Source organism: Squalius cephalus (genome assembly GCF_949319135.1).
Source record: "Squalius cephalus genome assembly, chromosome: 24".
In the NCBI taxonomy this organism is placed as follows: domain Eukaryota; kingdom Metazoa; phylum Chordata; class Actinopteri; order Cypriniformes; family Leuciscidae; genus Squalius; species Squalius cephalus.
Genome location: NC_137145.1, coordinates 5,744,702 through 5,760,114, shown reverse-complemented (window position 1 = coordinate 5,760,114; position 15,413 = coordinate 5,744,702). Strand labels below are relative to the sequence as shown.

The 15,413-nt window shown below is 36.0% G+C and overlaps 2 protein-coding genes across 3 annotated transcripts in view; both read left to right on the top strand.

Annotated features, from left to right (window-relative positions):
• The window catches only part of xrcc4 (X-ray repair complementing defective repair in Chinese hamster cells 4), a 37,627-nt gene extending 31,831 nt beyond the window's left edge, over positions 1 to 5,796 (top strand). The window contains exon 8 of one of the 2 annotated variants that reach the window (XM_079862016.1): positions 4,977 to 5,796. In XM_079862016.1, the coding sequence (XP_079718142.1) occupies positions 4,977 to 5,091 (115 nt within the window). In that variant the 3' untranslated portion in view covers positions 5,092 to 5,796. Of the gene's footprint in view, positions 1 to 213; positions 543 to 4,976 lie in introns of those variants that run through there. The other variant, XM_079862017.1, reaches the window with a different exon arrangement.
• Positions 5,797 to 8,044: 2,248 nt separating this feature from the next.
• vcanb (versican b) overlaps positions 8,045 to 15,413 on the top strand; it is a 32,846-nt gene continuing 25,477 nt past the window's right edge. Inside the window, exons 1-3 of the mRNA XM_079860484.1 lie at positions 8,045 to 8,175; positions 9,066 to 9,136; positions 10,544 to 10,954. Of these exons, the coding sequence (XP_079716610.1) occupies positions 9,073 to 9,136; positions 10,544 to 10,954 (475 nt within the window). The 5' untranslated portion in view covers positions 8,045 to 8,175; positions 9,066 to 9,072. The remainder of the gene's footprint in view (positions 8,176 to 9,065; positions 9,137 to 10,543; positions 10,955 to 15,413) is intronic.

Here is a 15,413-nt window from a genome sequence, read left to right as displayed (position 1 = left end):
GACTTAATGTTACGGTATCTATCGTGAATTGATTGGATTGTGAAAAGCAAGTGTTGCTTTGCAGTATTGAGGCAGGTGATTGAAAAGTGACAGGCATTTGAAGTGATTTCTGAGGGGAAAGTTTGAATGTTTCGATTAAATATTACCCAGACAAGCAAAAAAGACATCATTCATTGAGACGGTAAAGTTAACTGTAGAGTGTCTCCTTCCCAGGTCGAAGAGAAGGAAGTCGAAACTGTGTTAGAGGATTCAGAGGTGCTTCAGAACTTCACTAGTCATTTTATATGAGATGAAGAAGAGGAAGAGGAAGAGGAGAGAGCGAGAGAAGGCAGGCGTGGATTGATTTGGGCTCTGGCTGAAACTCTGCCGTTCTACAGTCTCCCAGCACCTGCCTAGAGATGAATCTGGCTGAGCATGACAACAGACAACAATCGGCCCAGTTACACTGCATTAATCCAGCGCTCAGCGTGTGTGTTTGCTGCAGTTCGCTTAGTTTGTGGGACTCCCAAACAAATGTCCAGGTCATGTTTTACTCCATAATCAAAAGGAATATATATATATAAGGGGTTGTCAAACGATTATTCGCGATTAATCGCATCCAAAATAAAAGTTTGTGTTTACATAATATATGTGTGTGTATGGAGTATAATTATTTTCTATATATAAATACACACGCATGCATATATATTTAAGAAAAATGTGTTATTTATATATAAAATATTTATATATAATATAAATGATATATAATATAAATATATATACACAGTATATACATGCAAATATTTCTTAAATATATACATGCATGTGTGTGTATTTATATATAGAAAATAATTATACACCGTACACACACATGTATTATGTAAAAACAAACTTTTATTTTGGATGTGATTAATCGTTTGACAGCCCTAATATATATATATATATATATGTGTATATATATATATATATATATATATATATTTATATTTATATTTATATATATATATATATATATATATATATATATATATATATATATATATATATATATATATATATATATATATATATATATATATATATATATATATATATATATATATATATATATATATATATATATATATATATTTATTTATAAATGTTACATTATCATTTTGTATTTATAATTTAAATAATAAAGGTCACTTCCTTTTGATTATGGATCGAACTGCAGCAGCAAACACACATGCTGAGCGCTGGATATATATATATATATATCTGTAAATATTTCATATTTAATATCATAAATATGTATATATACAATTGTACACACACACACATGTATATATATATATATATATAATATATACACACACATACACACACACTGTATACAGTGTATATATGTATATATATATATATATATATATATATATATATATATATATATATATATATATATAATGTGTGTGTGTGTACTAATGCATTTAGTTGTCATATGCAAAATATGCATCAAATGCATTTAATTGTCATATGCAAAAAATATATATATAATTATTGCCTTGGTACTTGCCCAAGTCAGTTTCTGAGAGATTCGCCCTTGTGTTGCCTCTGGTAAGAATTATTTACACTTAATGTAACAACTTCTACAAAAGACCAGTGGTGGTGTTTCAGACAACCTGTAAGACTTTTCATTGCTGGTTCTTTATTTTACTTGAGTTCAACGTGTTAACAAAACCTGTTTTTCATTATTCTAATTAAATCATCCATTGGTTTACTTCATGATATGTGGATATACATTTACATTATTTACTCTTATGTCTCATATGGCTGTGGTCTTTATTAGAAATCATACCGTAACATCTCTCCCCCATTCTAGGCTCCTTTACATTCTCTTAACCAGATCCAGTGCTTCTCGTAATAATAACTTTAAAAAAAACATAAGACCATTTTCCCCAACCCGCAGACAATTCCCAGCTTGTTCCCAGTGAATCACGACAGCAAATATACGTGATCTACGTGTGTGCTCTCCATGCCCGTACCTACGGATTTCCTCCCAGAAGGCAGTAGGAAAGCAACTCTTTCTGTTCATCATCAAAGCTGCCCTTACAGGAGAGTTTAGTTGCGTCAAAATGACTTCCAGATGCGATCCGCACAGGGGAACCCCTTGATCAAACCACCATATTTACATGTGCAGAAATGCAAATGCGCTGTTTACACTCAGATTGTCCGAGATTGCGCTGACTCAGCATCGTTTCGCAGATGAACGTTTGGGGTTTGCTTTTTAAAGATGCATTTCTGATGCTTGATTTACTAAGTTCAATAAAATGTGGTTTTCGAGAGTCAAATGAGAACGAACTAATCAACTAACCATTTTAGTGTTTACATGTTAGAAAAGATCAAAATCTTTGAGCCTCTCAGTGTTTGTTTGGTACCACTACCAACGCACCATATAAAAAGCTCTTTGGTCAAGAAAAGGACAATCACAGACTTTTCTCATTTGTTTCATTGTATTTTTGAGGACAAATCACCATATATTTGCAAGCAAGAGCCGTTTTTTACTTTAAAGTCTGCATTAAACGGAAGTTTCAATATTCTTTTCTTCCCCATATTGAGTGAAACGGCTTCTTGAACGTGAAAAAAATGTAGGGCGGGACTTGATTTTGTCCATCAGGAATTGATTGGATGGATGTGGTTTGCTATTGGTGGATCTCTTGTGAGTGACAGGTTGCCCCGCCCTCACGCCAGTAAACACATCATCAGAGAGAGAAGAGATGAGATGTCTCTGCAAGAGGAACGGGAAGTTAATGATGCGAACACATAAATCATTTATAATAAATACTGCAATATTCCATAAAAAATAAGAGTTTTCTACTTTAAAATCATGGTGACTTTAGCTAAATCATGTTTTTTTATTATCTTTCATATCAACCAAATGGCCTGCAAGATTATTCATCGATGAAGCATGCTATTTCATAGACACTGAAAAATGTACTAATAAATGGATTTATTTGAAGCAAAAGAATGTGGCATCTGTTTTTAAACCGATTTTAAAGACTTCCACTGCGTTTATGTTGCGTCAATCCCTGTGGACCTCACCTAACACTCGCTTCCTCTTTGCTAGACAGCTCTTTAATTGCATGTCTCAGAAGCAGGTATTTGAGTCCTGAACTGCACTTGTGGCAAGATAAGACCTCAAATGTGATTCCACAGGGATCATGAACCTGGAAACACAATCTGTTTTATAATATAAGGCCCTGTTGCTTGTACATTGGGGTCCTAAAGTCTGATTCCACCGGTGAAAATGCTTCTTTGTTGCATTTACGATTAGCATGCAACCTAGAAATAGATCAGAATCTGATCTATTTCTTCATTTAATATTCAATGTTTTATGTCTTTTTTACATTTATATGAAGAAAAGCATATTTTCCTTGTGGTTGCAGACTTTTTGACCCCTCTGTATTTCGCAGTAACACTGTGGTGAACCTTTACATTGTCATTAATTTTAGGCGACAACATTCTTTTTATATTTTATATTCTTTCAATGTTTTATGTTCATTTTTAACCTTGAACATTTCAAAATTGCTCGTTGAGCAAATGAGCCTCATTGAATATTTCATTTTTATTTTTCCTGATTGTTATTATGGTGGTATTTTATGGAGCAGCTCTTACTATTTCAGCAGGATACTAAAAGGTTTCTGGAAGCTCCTCAGCATGATCCGTTAAAATGGCGTCTTATTCACCTGAATCCTGTAGCTGCATTACGAGGAGACACTGCTGGATGCAAACCTGTTTCTAATAAGGAAGAGTTAGTTTCCAGGGACAGGCTCTTTAAGAGTGTGTGAATGCTTTACGTGGATGCTGTTAACTTTTAATGAACTCCATTTCCCCCACGTTGAGGCTTATTAAAGCTCACAAATATTATATGCATGAGACAAAACAGAATTCATTCCGGTGCATTGTATATTTAATGCATTATACTCTTAATGCATTCAAAATGGCTCTTTGATTTCATTATTTATTATTTATATTACTGCCTCAGGATCACCAGGTCATCATATATATATATATAAATATAGTCCGTCTAGACCAAATACATTAACATTGCCATATTCAATAACAAAAACTATTCTGAGATTGTCATGATTGAAAATATACTGTGTGTATGTATAAAAATATTTATTGGATTGATCTGAAGAACCTATAATGTAACTTGAAGAAACAAACGATCTCCAAAGAACCAAGGAATCTCCAATAAACTGTAAAAATGGTTCTTTGCTGAACCATTGAAGAACCTTTATAGTTTACATTCATCTTGTCCGTGTAACTTTTTTTGCTAGATGTGATGTAACCCGACTAACTTTCTCTCATGTGTGTGTATGTTTAATTCCAGCCATGTTGTCCATGTGTTTTCTGGTACACCACAGGACAAGCTTTGCTTAAAAGGCTACATGATCCCCGGCACATCCTGAAATTAACAGGCTTACGGGACTATAAATCTCATTTATTTTCCCTCCCTCTGACCTGATTTCTTCTAGCGCTTTGAAAAGCTCTCCGTCGTCCTTAAAGATGGAATCCTGTGGGAGTTTAACCTTTATTTCTTGTTTTAATGCTGAAGAAGCATTTTTACATACTAATTTTGTCACAATGTAGTAATGAAAGCAAGTTACCATTAACGTAAGTTAGTTCTGCGGTGACTTTGAGACATAAATGTCACCTTGTACATCAGTGTCAGATCCACTTTGAGTGACGGGGTACATGATCAGTGGCTTTCAAACTCTTATTAGCATCCGGTGACACTAAAAACACATGGTATGTGCCTGATTATACAGGATGAAGCAGGGTGAACTGTACAGCGTTTAGACTTGACCCTGTTTTAAGGAGCCTGTGGCACTGGGTCACTGTAATCAGGCAGCAGCAAGACTTTACTCCAGTGTCATGACTTATACCAGCTTCTGCTATGCATTTAACCTCCACCTTCTGATGACGCTTGCTCCTTCACTTTGTAATTTTAGAGAGAAGCCGACGGAAGATGCCAAAGCCGGAACGAGCAAAACGTCAAAAGTCCAACTGAAACCAGCAACTGCTGCTGCGAACCTTGATCCAGACGACCTGTTCGATGATATATGACCCTCTTTGGGGTCTAATGAGCACCATTCATGAAAAGCATGACTTTTGTACTGTTTTTAAACTATATGAGCAATAACATTATGCATTTTTAAAGTATATTTACAGTGAATTGGCTCTACAATATAGAAGCTTGTTTCCTCCATGGTATATTTTTTTCTTTTTTTCTTGCAGTTGTGAGTCTATATCAAAAAAGTCTCAATTGTGAGAAAAAAGTCAGAATCACAAGATAAAAAGCCGCAGTTACTTTTTTTAATTGACTTTACATCTCACAATTCTGACTTTTTTCTTGCAATTCCAATTTGCAAAAAAGCCCCTTTTCCAAAAGCCAAACTTTTGAAAAAAGTTCAAATTGTGAGATAAAAGCCACAACTAACTTTTTTTTTTTTTTTTTTTGTGAGTTTATATTATATCTCATTTTTTATATAATTTATCTCACAATTATATATTTTTATCTCACAATTCCGACTTTTTTTCTCGCAATCCCAATTTTATGTCTCACTATTCTGGATTTTTTTTTTTTTTTTTTTCAGAATTAGAGTTTAGATTGGATATGAGGCGGAAACAAGCTTCCATGCTACAATATTAAACGATGAAAGTTTAAAAAAAGAACACTTCTTTTTAATAATAAGAAATTAGTACATTTTTAACTGTAAGGTGTGATACATATAATAAATGTGAATAAAGATTTGTTTTTTCTCATTCCCTAAGTAGTGATCTTCCTTTCGTAATGCGTTTATGAAACTTGCATGCATCGTTGCATTAGTTGTGCTGCACTATTGGTGTTGTGGACATCTCTGCTTTAAAAAAAAGACATCTTAAACCAGACTAAGCTGATCTTTTGGTCTTCAGGCAGGACTGTTAGCTGGTTTTAAAGAGGTTTTGGGCACTTTTTTAATTGGATCGGCTGGATAGAGCATCTTTAAACCAGCTAAGACCAGCAAACCAGCTTTGACTGGTTTATGTCTGTTTTTTCCAGCTGGGACGAATGATGCATGCAGCTTGTTGAAGAGATGTATGCTGTTACTTTTCTAAACAAGCTGATGATTTTTACCTTGTGAGAGATAAAGTGGGAGAAAATCCAAAACAAAAAGTTGCATTGAAGAAAGATCCCAAGCCATAGACATCAGAATATTATAGACTGGTGTGAGTGAACTCTTTAGGCAACTTCAGCAACCTCCTTAAAACACCTTAGCAACTGCATAGCAACATGCTGAAACTACTCAAACATAGATATGTTTATGAAACCACATTCACGTCGGTCCTCCTGCCATCTTCCAATGTTCAGCATGTCGTCACTCACAATAAGAATCAATGAAGCCTCAACATTGCGCAGCTTCTGGTTGTGAAACCGCCGAGATTTAAATTCCAGAAGAAATGGGATAACCTGTCACTGGTGAGAAAGTGTCGGTTTGTGTATTACAGGATTTTATACTTTGGTACATTTTTTATGTCGTCTTGTGTTAGTTTAGCAAAAATCATCTGCTGAAGTATATTACAGATATAGATAATCATACGTCTAACTACGGTTGCAGACACTCAGTCAACTTGCTCTCAAATGTTCACGGGCCGTCCCATAGAACAGCCGCTAATGAGGCATCAATGTGTATCATGTCTATGATCCAGAATGGAAACCACTGACAACACCCTATCATCAAGACAGGTAAGCACCAATCATGTTCTCTAGAAAATTTGACAGTCTTTTATTATTATAGGTCTATGTGTAGTTTGTGTAGTAAACCTCAAATTTGATTAACAATGGATAAAACATATGATCATACAATTCCCCTTATAGTAAAAGGGAATAGAGCATATATTGGATAATCTGTACAATAACTCCGTACATTTTCAAAACTCCGTACTACTGTTTAAAGGCCAGTTAGATTTTTTTTTTTAAATAAATATTATTTGTTCAGCATCAAATGTCAGTAATGACTTTTGTTTTTACAAATGAATTCTATTTCAAATAAATTCTGTTCTTTTGAACTTTGTATCCTGAAAAAAGGTTTCATGGTTTACACAAAAATATTAAGCAGCACAACCATTTTCAACACTCATTATAATAAGAAATGTTTCTTGAGCAGCAAATCATCATATTAGAATGATTTCTGAAGGATCATGTGACACTGAAGAATGGAGTTTTTATTTTTTTATTATTATAACATAAAACGGTTATATGTCACAATATTAATGTTTTTACTTTGATCAAATTAATGCAGCCTTGGTGATCAAATCCATCCGACCCCAAACTATATGCTATATGGACTTTTACTAATAGTCCTGCTATCGCTAAATCTAATGAATGGTGCGGGTTATTTGTAGCAAAGGTAACGGTATCTTCTCTCCCCCGTGTGGAAAGCTCAGGCAAGCTCTTAGAAGCGGAGTAGAGCAGTTCACATCTGCTCTCAAGAGCAATTTAGCCACTTTCACACCCCTTAATAACCCAGTTACTCCATCAGCACCTTCAGCATGTCTGATTACCAGTGCCCTGTCAGACCTGCAGATGCGCTTTTACGCGCGACTCCGCGTAATGCAGAGCTGCTTAACGGAGCAGAGCTTGTGTTCTGTGCATACAATCTGTAGAATGAATGTTGATTTCATTTGCGAAGACTGTCACTATCTTAGCTGTTACAGGCACTTTACGAGCAGATAGACATGCTTTGGACTTTGCGCGGAAGTTTTCTCTGCAGCTCCAAGATTGCAATTAAAGAGAAGAGAAACAAAAAATAATACTTTTTTTTCTTATTTATGTCCCAAGTTATATGATCAGACTAGCTTAATCGGTGATTCAAAATCCAGTTTGCACTAACATTAAGAGCGCAGAACATCTCTGTTCCTCTTCAGTCAGCAGGATGGATCAGATTCGTTTTGGGTGGGCACTCTCTGCCCCTCCTCTGGAAACTGACGAAATCATGGGTGGACATGGAATTTGAACTTGCTGCCGGCTCATGTCTCCAGTCTTTTCGTGGGCATCAGGGGAAGAAAGAGCACTGACTTCTGCGGCTCGGTGGAGGAGCATCAGATACATTTGGACTGTTTTTGGAGAATCAGGAATAGCTAGTCAATATTGTCTACTGGGGGAAATAAGTAAGTATTATTATTATTAACAATCTTGATACTTGATGAATATTACTGCACATTAACAAGTAGCCTAATTGCTTTAGTTAAATGTCAGTTAAATCGCATTTTAATTTGACCATGCTCTCCTCTGCTCTGCTATTAGAGCATATTTGCCTCAGTGCATCTCTTTGTTTCCCAGTTGACTGTCTGTCACCCTGAAGCTTTGTTCGCGCTTGGCATCATCTCAGTGGAGGTCCACTTATCATTATCTCATCATTATCATGTTAATGCCTGTTCTGCTTTAACGCGGATAGATGAGAGTGTGTGATATCAGTGGAGCTGCAGATAAGCTTTGGATTGCTTTCAGATAAGCTTTTGGGTTTGATTTGGTCTGATTTTAATTGATCTGTCTTCATTACGCATAGATTGGCTTTAGATTTAGCGCGCGCTCAGATTTCCACGGAGATGTTAATTGTTAGACAGCGATGCGTAAAGATTCTTTATATGTCGCTCTCTGGTGTTTGATAGTGTACTATATAGGGCGTGTGTGATACAGTTTGACTGTCATGGGTTTTGGACACCACAGCTGTCACAGGATGATCCGTATATTTCTGAGGTGAAGTAGGATTATTAAGATGGAACATATGATACAACATTTTTAACCGCTAACTATGAATGATGCTTTCATAAACTCGTTCTCTGTTTGACTGCAAAGCTATTTATTGAATTGATAAATGAGACAAGAAAGCAAACAGAGAGTGGGTGTTTAAAGACCTATTGGACCTGGAACAAAGACATAGACAGACATGAAACAGAAACAGTCTGACAATCAACCCACGTTAGAAGTAGCTAATCTGTTGCTGCAAATACAAAAGTAGAATGACTTTTACGAAATGAAAAGCTTGCTTTATTTCCAGATTTGAGATGTTATTGGACGTTAAGCACATCCTCTGGTTGGTCTGTGCCTGCAGCGCTGTAACCCACCATGGTGAGTTTATGAGTGTGTGTGTGTGTGTGGCATTTTTACTTCTTCCACATTATTATAAACGTTTCCTTTTTACATTCACTTCGACTCTCCAAACCTTTAAAATAGATAAATGATGGACTGATATTAACATTTGTGACAATACTGATTAGCCAATAATCAATTTCATGTAATGGCTGATATCAATAAATGGCAAATATAAAAATGTTATGCTAGTTTGTATAAAAAAATTAAGAAAACTTTTAGGTAAAACATTTTTTAATCTTTAAAATAAAAAATAAATTATACAATTACATATAAATATATATTGTAAATATTTTTAAATATTATTATAATAAATAATATTAATTCTTAGTACTCAGTAGTACACTATATTTAAATATTTATTAAACAATGTGACTATTTTTCGTATTGTACATTATAATGTTGTCTTGCCTAAATTAGCTTGTTTTGTTTATTTTTAAACTAGTTTATTAAATTATTAAAATAAAAATATTTAAAATAAAATATTCATTTTATTTATTATAATAATTATTAATAATTAAATGTAAATATATGTATATTCATATTTAATTAGAATAAGTATATATATTTAATAAATAATATGAATATTTTTCATATTCTAATAATACATATTTTAATCAAATATTCACTTATATGAAATATTCATTTAGAGATTTGTTAAAGATTAGACTTAGTTAGTGCTATTAAAATATTATCGTTTTTAAAGATTGACGTTAAGTGAGTGTTAGATGACAATAAAGGAAACTTAAATTAAAATTAGGAGAAATTAACCAAAGGGATATATTAAAAATCTGAAATATCGGTTAGTGACAGACAGTTATGATGATGTATCATGCATCCCTAGAAATCATTGTAAACAAATCTCAAATTGTTCAACACTTCCTGTGTGTTAAACAACTACTTCCTGTCTGCTGCAGTGTTATTGTAGTATCATTGATACTCTATTATTATTTTTGTTAATATTTTGAATTAGATTTTATTATTATATATTTACCATATTAGGCAATATGTCTATATAGTTTTCATAAAGCTTCAGTTTAGTTTCATTTACTTTATTATTTCAACTTAAACTAAACAAAATTGAAAAATGTTGAAGTATTTTTATATTTTTATTTCAGGTCAATTTTATTAACATTAATAACCCTGGTCTGCTATATGATGCTGTATGAGAGATGAACTGCAGCGTTTTTGGTTTATGAAACCATTACATTGATAAATGACTCGAATGCTTCTTTTAATCCCATAATTAAGGTGTAAATATCGAGTCTATCTGGAAACAGAATGTTTGAGTTTGGTGTCAAAGTGTGTGTTAGTAAAAGCTTCTAGAAGATGCTATGATGTGTGTGCTCCTGGGTTCCTCTCCTCCATCTGCTTCTTGTTTCCCAGACTCGGCCCGTAGGATGAAGGTGGAGAGGAGTCCTCCGGTCCGAGGGTCTCTGGCGGAGCAGGTGGTCTTGCCCTGCCATTTCTCCATCCTCCTCCCCCCGACTGGCACCTCCAGCACACCCACCGCTGCCGCTGCGGCCCCGGTCTCCAGCGCCAACCCGGACCAACTGCGCATCAAGTGGACTAAACTCGAGGGCGATGAGGAAAGCATAGTGATGGTGGCCCAGAACGGGTTCATCAAGATCGGCCAGGGGTTTAAAGACAGGGTGTCTGTGCCCAGCCTCCCAGAGAAGCAGGGCGACGCGTCTCTGACCGTGACGAGGCTCAGGGCCAGTGATGCGGGCGTCTACCGCTGTGAGGTGATGCACGGCATTGAAGACACTCAAGATACAGTCTCCCTGGACGTCACTGGTCAGTGATTCCTTACGCTAATTTTGAAAGTAATGCATGTTCCTGGTCAAATTTCAATCGTGTAATTGCTAATGACTTCCTTTTTTCGTTTGAAGTCACCAAGACCCGTTCACACCAAGGACGATAATGATAAAGATATAGTTCTAGAAATCGTTGTAAATTGAGTGGTGCAGGAATGACGTTTCCAGAACACGGAAGTCTAATTCGCCGCGTGTTCCTTCAAGAATTTCCTATTTTTCAATTTGTGAGAAATAAAGCCTGTGGTAAACATAACTTGAGTTACATAGCGCAAAACATAACACACTCACACCCCAAACTGTCTTATATAGTTACTTATTAAAGCTACACTGTGTAGGATTTTCTCCCGTCTAGCGGTGAAATTGTTTATGACTACCAACTGAATATTACTTTCTAGCCCCTCCCATTCCCAGGCCGTTTTAACTCCTACGGTGGCCGTATTATTTCAAATCTGCCGGCAGTCACGAGTAATCTCCCCCTCGCATTCGTCACAGAGTGTAAAAACGCGAAAGGCGAAGCTTGAATTTCCAGGTATGTCCCTCTTTGGCTAATGTATTTTCAAGATGGAGGCGCAACATGGCTGCCGCCATTCGAACGACTCGCTCGTATGTATTCTAAATGGCAGATTCTACGCTTACGAGAATACTTGATTAGTTGGTAGAAGTAATTACACATTAATGAGCACATATCATTTTGAAAGAACAAAGTGTTTTTTGCTAAGAATCAACTTAAAAAATTACACAGTGTAGCTTTAACTCTTTCCATGCCAGCGTTTTTTTTTTTTTAAAGTTGCCAGCCCGCGCCAGCATTTTTGATTATCTTCACAATGAACATATGAACATGCAATATATCAAAAGAAAGAAAATCAACAACAGCAAAACGTTTTATTCTAGCTTAATGCATTCTTTGTTTGTTTTTTATCAACACTTGAATGTGGTTAAGTTTCATTAAAAAAGCAAAAAGCTGAGAAAATCACGTTTTTGTCCATACGTACATCTGGATGGGATTCAACGATGATAAAACATAGATTGAGTAAATCGAGTCCATCAACACCCCCAACACTTCACAGTCCTACAGCTCGTCCTGGGTCGACATTTCATCCAGTAACATTAGGCAGTTTTGATTTATATGCTGTTTAATGTTGATGATTGCGTTATTTTACATTTGCATATGCTTGCATGTGATATCGATTCTTTCTGCTTCTTTTTTTTCTGTGTTTACTCTTTCAGAAGATGTTTTATAGCGCCACATACCGCATAACAGTGAAAACACGGAAGCCGGAAAATTCCGTCAATGGCGGGGAAAGAGTTAAAAACTTACATTTTCAAAAATGAACGCAACTGCTTCAAAAAACTGTGTATTTGCTATGGGTGTGTGTAACTCACGTTGTAGAACAAAACGTCAAACTAGCGTCAAGTTATGTTTACCACAGACTTTATTTTACACATAAATTGAAAAACTCGAAGGAACCAAGCGGCAAATTAGACTTTAGACAAATTAGACACACAGCACAACTATAACGATATCGACGCAGAGGAACGATTTCGTTAAAAATCACTTTCAGTAAAATGGTGTTTCTTTAGATTCCTCCATCTTGCACGGTTTCCATTGGCAAACCCGTTCAGCAATGGCTCTCAGATGTCCTGCGCTTTTTTACTCTTGTAAGCACATGTGATGATGTCATTATTCATCGAAAGCCAAAATGGAACAGCGTTCCTGTCAGGAGACAAGGGCGGAAAGATTATTTTGCTTTTGAGTCTGGAAAAATCACTTTCAGAGTCTGGTTTTACCTCGAATCTTGACAAGGCCCTATTGTGTTTCTAAATAATATAAATGAAGGGTGAACGATTTGTGTTTTAACCAACGCAAGAAAATGTTGTTTATTCTTTTTTTGGGGGTTTGCTGAATGATTGCATTATGAACAAATGTCTGAAAAATCATCCAGGAAATAGTTAAAGCTAACTGTTGTAAAATGAGACCTTGGTTAAGATGATGTAAATCTCAATCACTTTGGTTTGTAGATGGAGTCAGATATTAAAGGTGCAGTAAGCGATTTCTGAGAAACTGCTGGTGCATCAGACAGCTAGCGGAAGTATAGATGAATCAGCTGCGATTCAACAATGACAATAGCATACAACAGCATATCTTGGATCTGTGAAACATTGCAAAACCAATGTTACTCATGTATCGAGCAGAAACAAAGCATCCTCTAATTCCTGCTCAGGGGCCGTATTCACAAAGCATTTTATCTTACCACTAGGAGTACTCCTAAATCGCACTAAAAGATTTTAGCTAGGAGTTTTCTCTTAAAAGTTATTCACAACGCCTTTCAGACCTACTCTTAGTAAAGAAAAATAACAACTCCTAAACTAAGAGTGAGTCTTCGTTGCTATGGATGACGTCATTACTCATGCACAAGCTTGACTGAAGTGACCACTTTGATTGGCTGATGATTGTAACGCGGGAATGATTCCAAACACCTCCCCTACGATGATAAGTGACAGGTGACAGGTCTGAGAATGCATGCGCTACACAAGTAGTGCGAAGGACGGAAGATGATGAATAACTGAATAAACAGCCTAAATGAATAAAGAGTAAGGCAAAACAAATAGCCTAGTAGCCTAATGAAACATATGGATTGATGCAATATCTTTGCAACATTATTGAATTAATCTGTCACTACATGCCTCTGCCTACGTTTGCATTTTAATTTGATTCACAATGAAACGTTACAATTAGTTTACATGCAATGAGTAGCCTAGTTTTGGTTGTTGTTGGTGGCGTTATTGCATCCCTAGTTATGCCTACAATGCAAAATTGTTCCCTCGCGATTGGAAGCTCCTGTAGCCGCCGAATACGCATTTCAAAACGTCGCAACGTGAAATGCCACAAAAAGCGGTTTGTGAATAGGTCTTAGTGAGTTAGGAGTCCTCTCGACTTCTTTTAAGCTGTCCCAGACTTAGGTGCTACTTTTAGGGCTAAAATGCTTCGTGAATTACTCTTAGTCAAAAAAATTAGGAGTCCTAAAGTTACGAGTGACACGCCCATTATTTTTAGGAGTTGCTCCTAAATTCGCCAGTTAGGAGCTACTTTTAGCCTTAAAATTCTTTGTGAATACGGCCCCTGGTCTCTCCAGCATTGGAAAGCTTTTCTAATATTAACGTGAGTTCTAAAGCTCTTGCCTGATTGTAACCCTTCTTCTTTCAATTATATTCCTCTGAGTTTTTCCTCTTTATCTCAGCTATCTCTCTTTCTACAGTCTTTCTACAAATATCCTTCTTGCTCACTCTCTCTCTCCGCCCCTTATTGCTGATTGGCTCTATGGTGCTCCATGGATTGGTCCGATCCACTTTGTTTTTTCTCCTATTCACCTAAAAACACAATGTTTTTTCTTTTTCAGCACACACAACAAACATCTAGCAAATATTCACAAAATTGTTTGTTTAGGGGTTGATTTAAATTTTCAACAACATTTCTCAGAAATCACTTACTGGACCTTTAAATGAATGTCCTGGTTTCAATTCAAGCCAAATCAACAGAATCTGTAACATATGCTTTTTTTTTCTTCAAATCAGTTCATTCATTCCCTGGGAATCAAACCCATGACATTGCTAGAGCCATGCTACTCTTTTAAAGTGTATGAAAATATACACTGTATGTATATCCAACAATTAAAGGGATAGTTCACCCAAAAATGAAATTTAATTTGTGTTCCGAATATGAACGAAAGTCTTTGGAATGATATAAGGATGAGTAATTAATGACAGAAATTTCATTTTTGGGTGAACTACCCCTTTAAACATTATACATGCAATAACCTAACTTGTATTGAACCTGGAACATTCCCTTTAACAGAAGACGTGAAAGAAACCATGCTAAAGATTTTCTTAGGTGACAAACAACACTTTATTTGTTTACCGCATTACGATGCCCAGTTGTGTGCAGTAAAACATGAGCACATCTGGCTCACGTGAGGCGGTGGTATTGGAGGGTTTGTAGGCCCGTTGAGAACTGTGTGTCTTCCTGCCAAATACACTCAATGCCCTCCGTTGAGGCCCGCGCTGATTGCCACTCAAAGGTAGCGCTTGCCCAAAAAAAGCCAACTCTGCCATCCCTCTGAGGAAAGCGCATTCAGAACCTGGCCTGCTCAGCCAGTAGTTTTGCTAATGTACCCAAAAAAGACTAGAAAAGCCCATATAAGGACAAATTACAGAGTCCGACTGCATGGCCTGTTCTGAGAGCCTGATTAGTAGTGTTCGCTAAAGCAATATCACTAGTTTTTGCTTATATGTGCTGAAGTATTAAACATGAAACTCAAGCATGTTTGTGCTAAACTCAACTCAAATTGTGTGGTTTGTCTAGAGAACAAATCCCAGTGATTTAGGAACCAAAAGTCTTCATTTATTTATTTATTTATTTGCATGCCACAGCTGTTAGACAA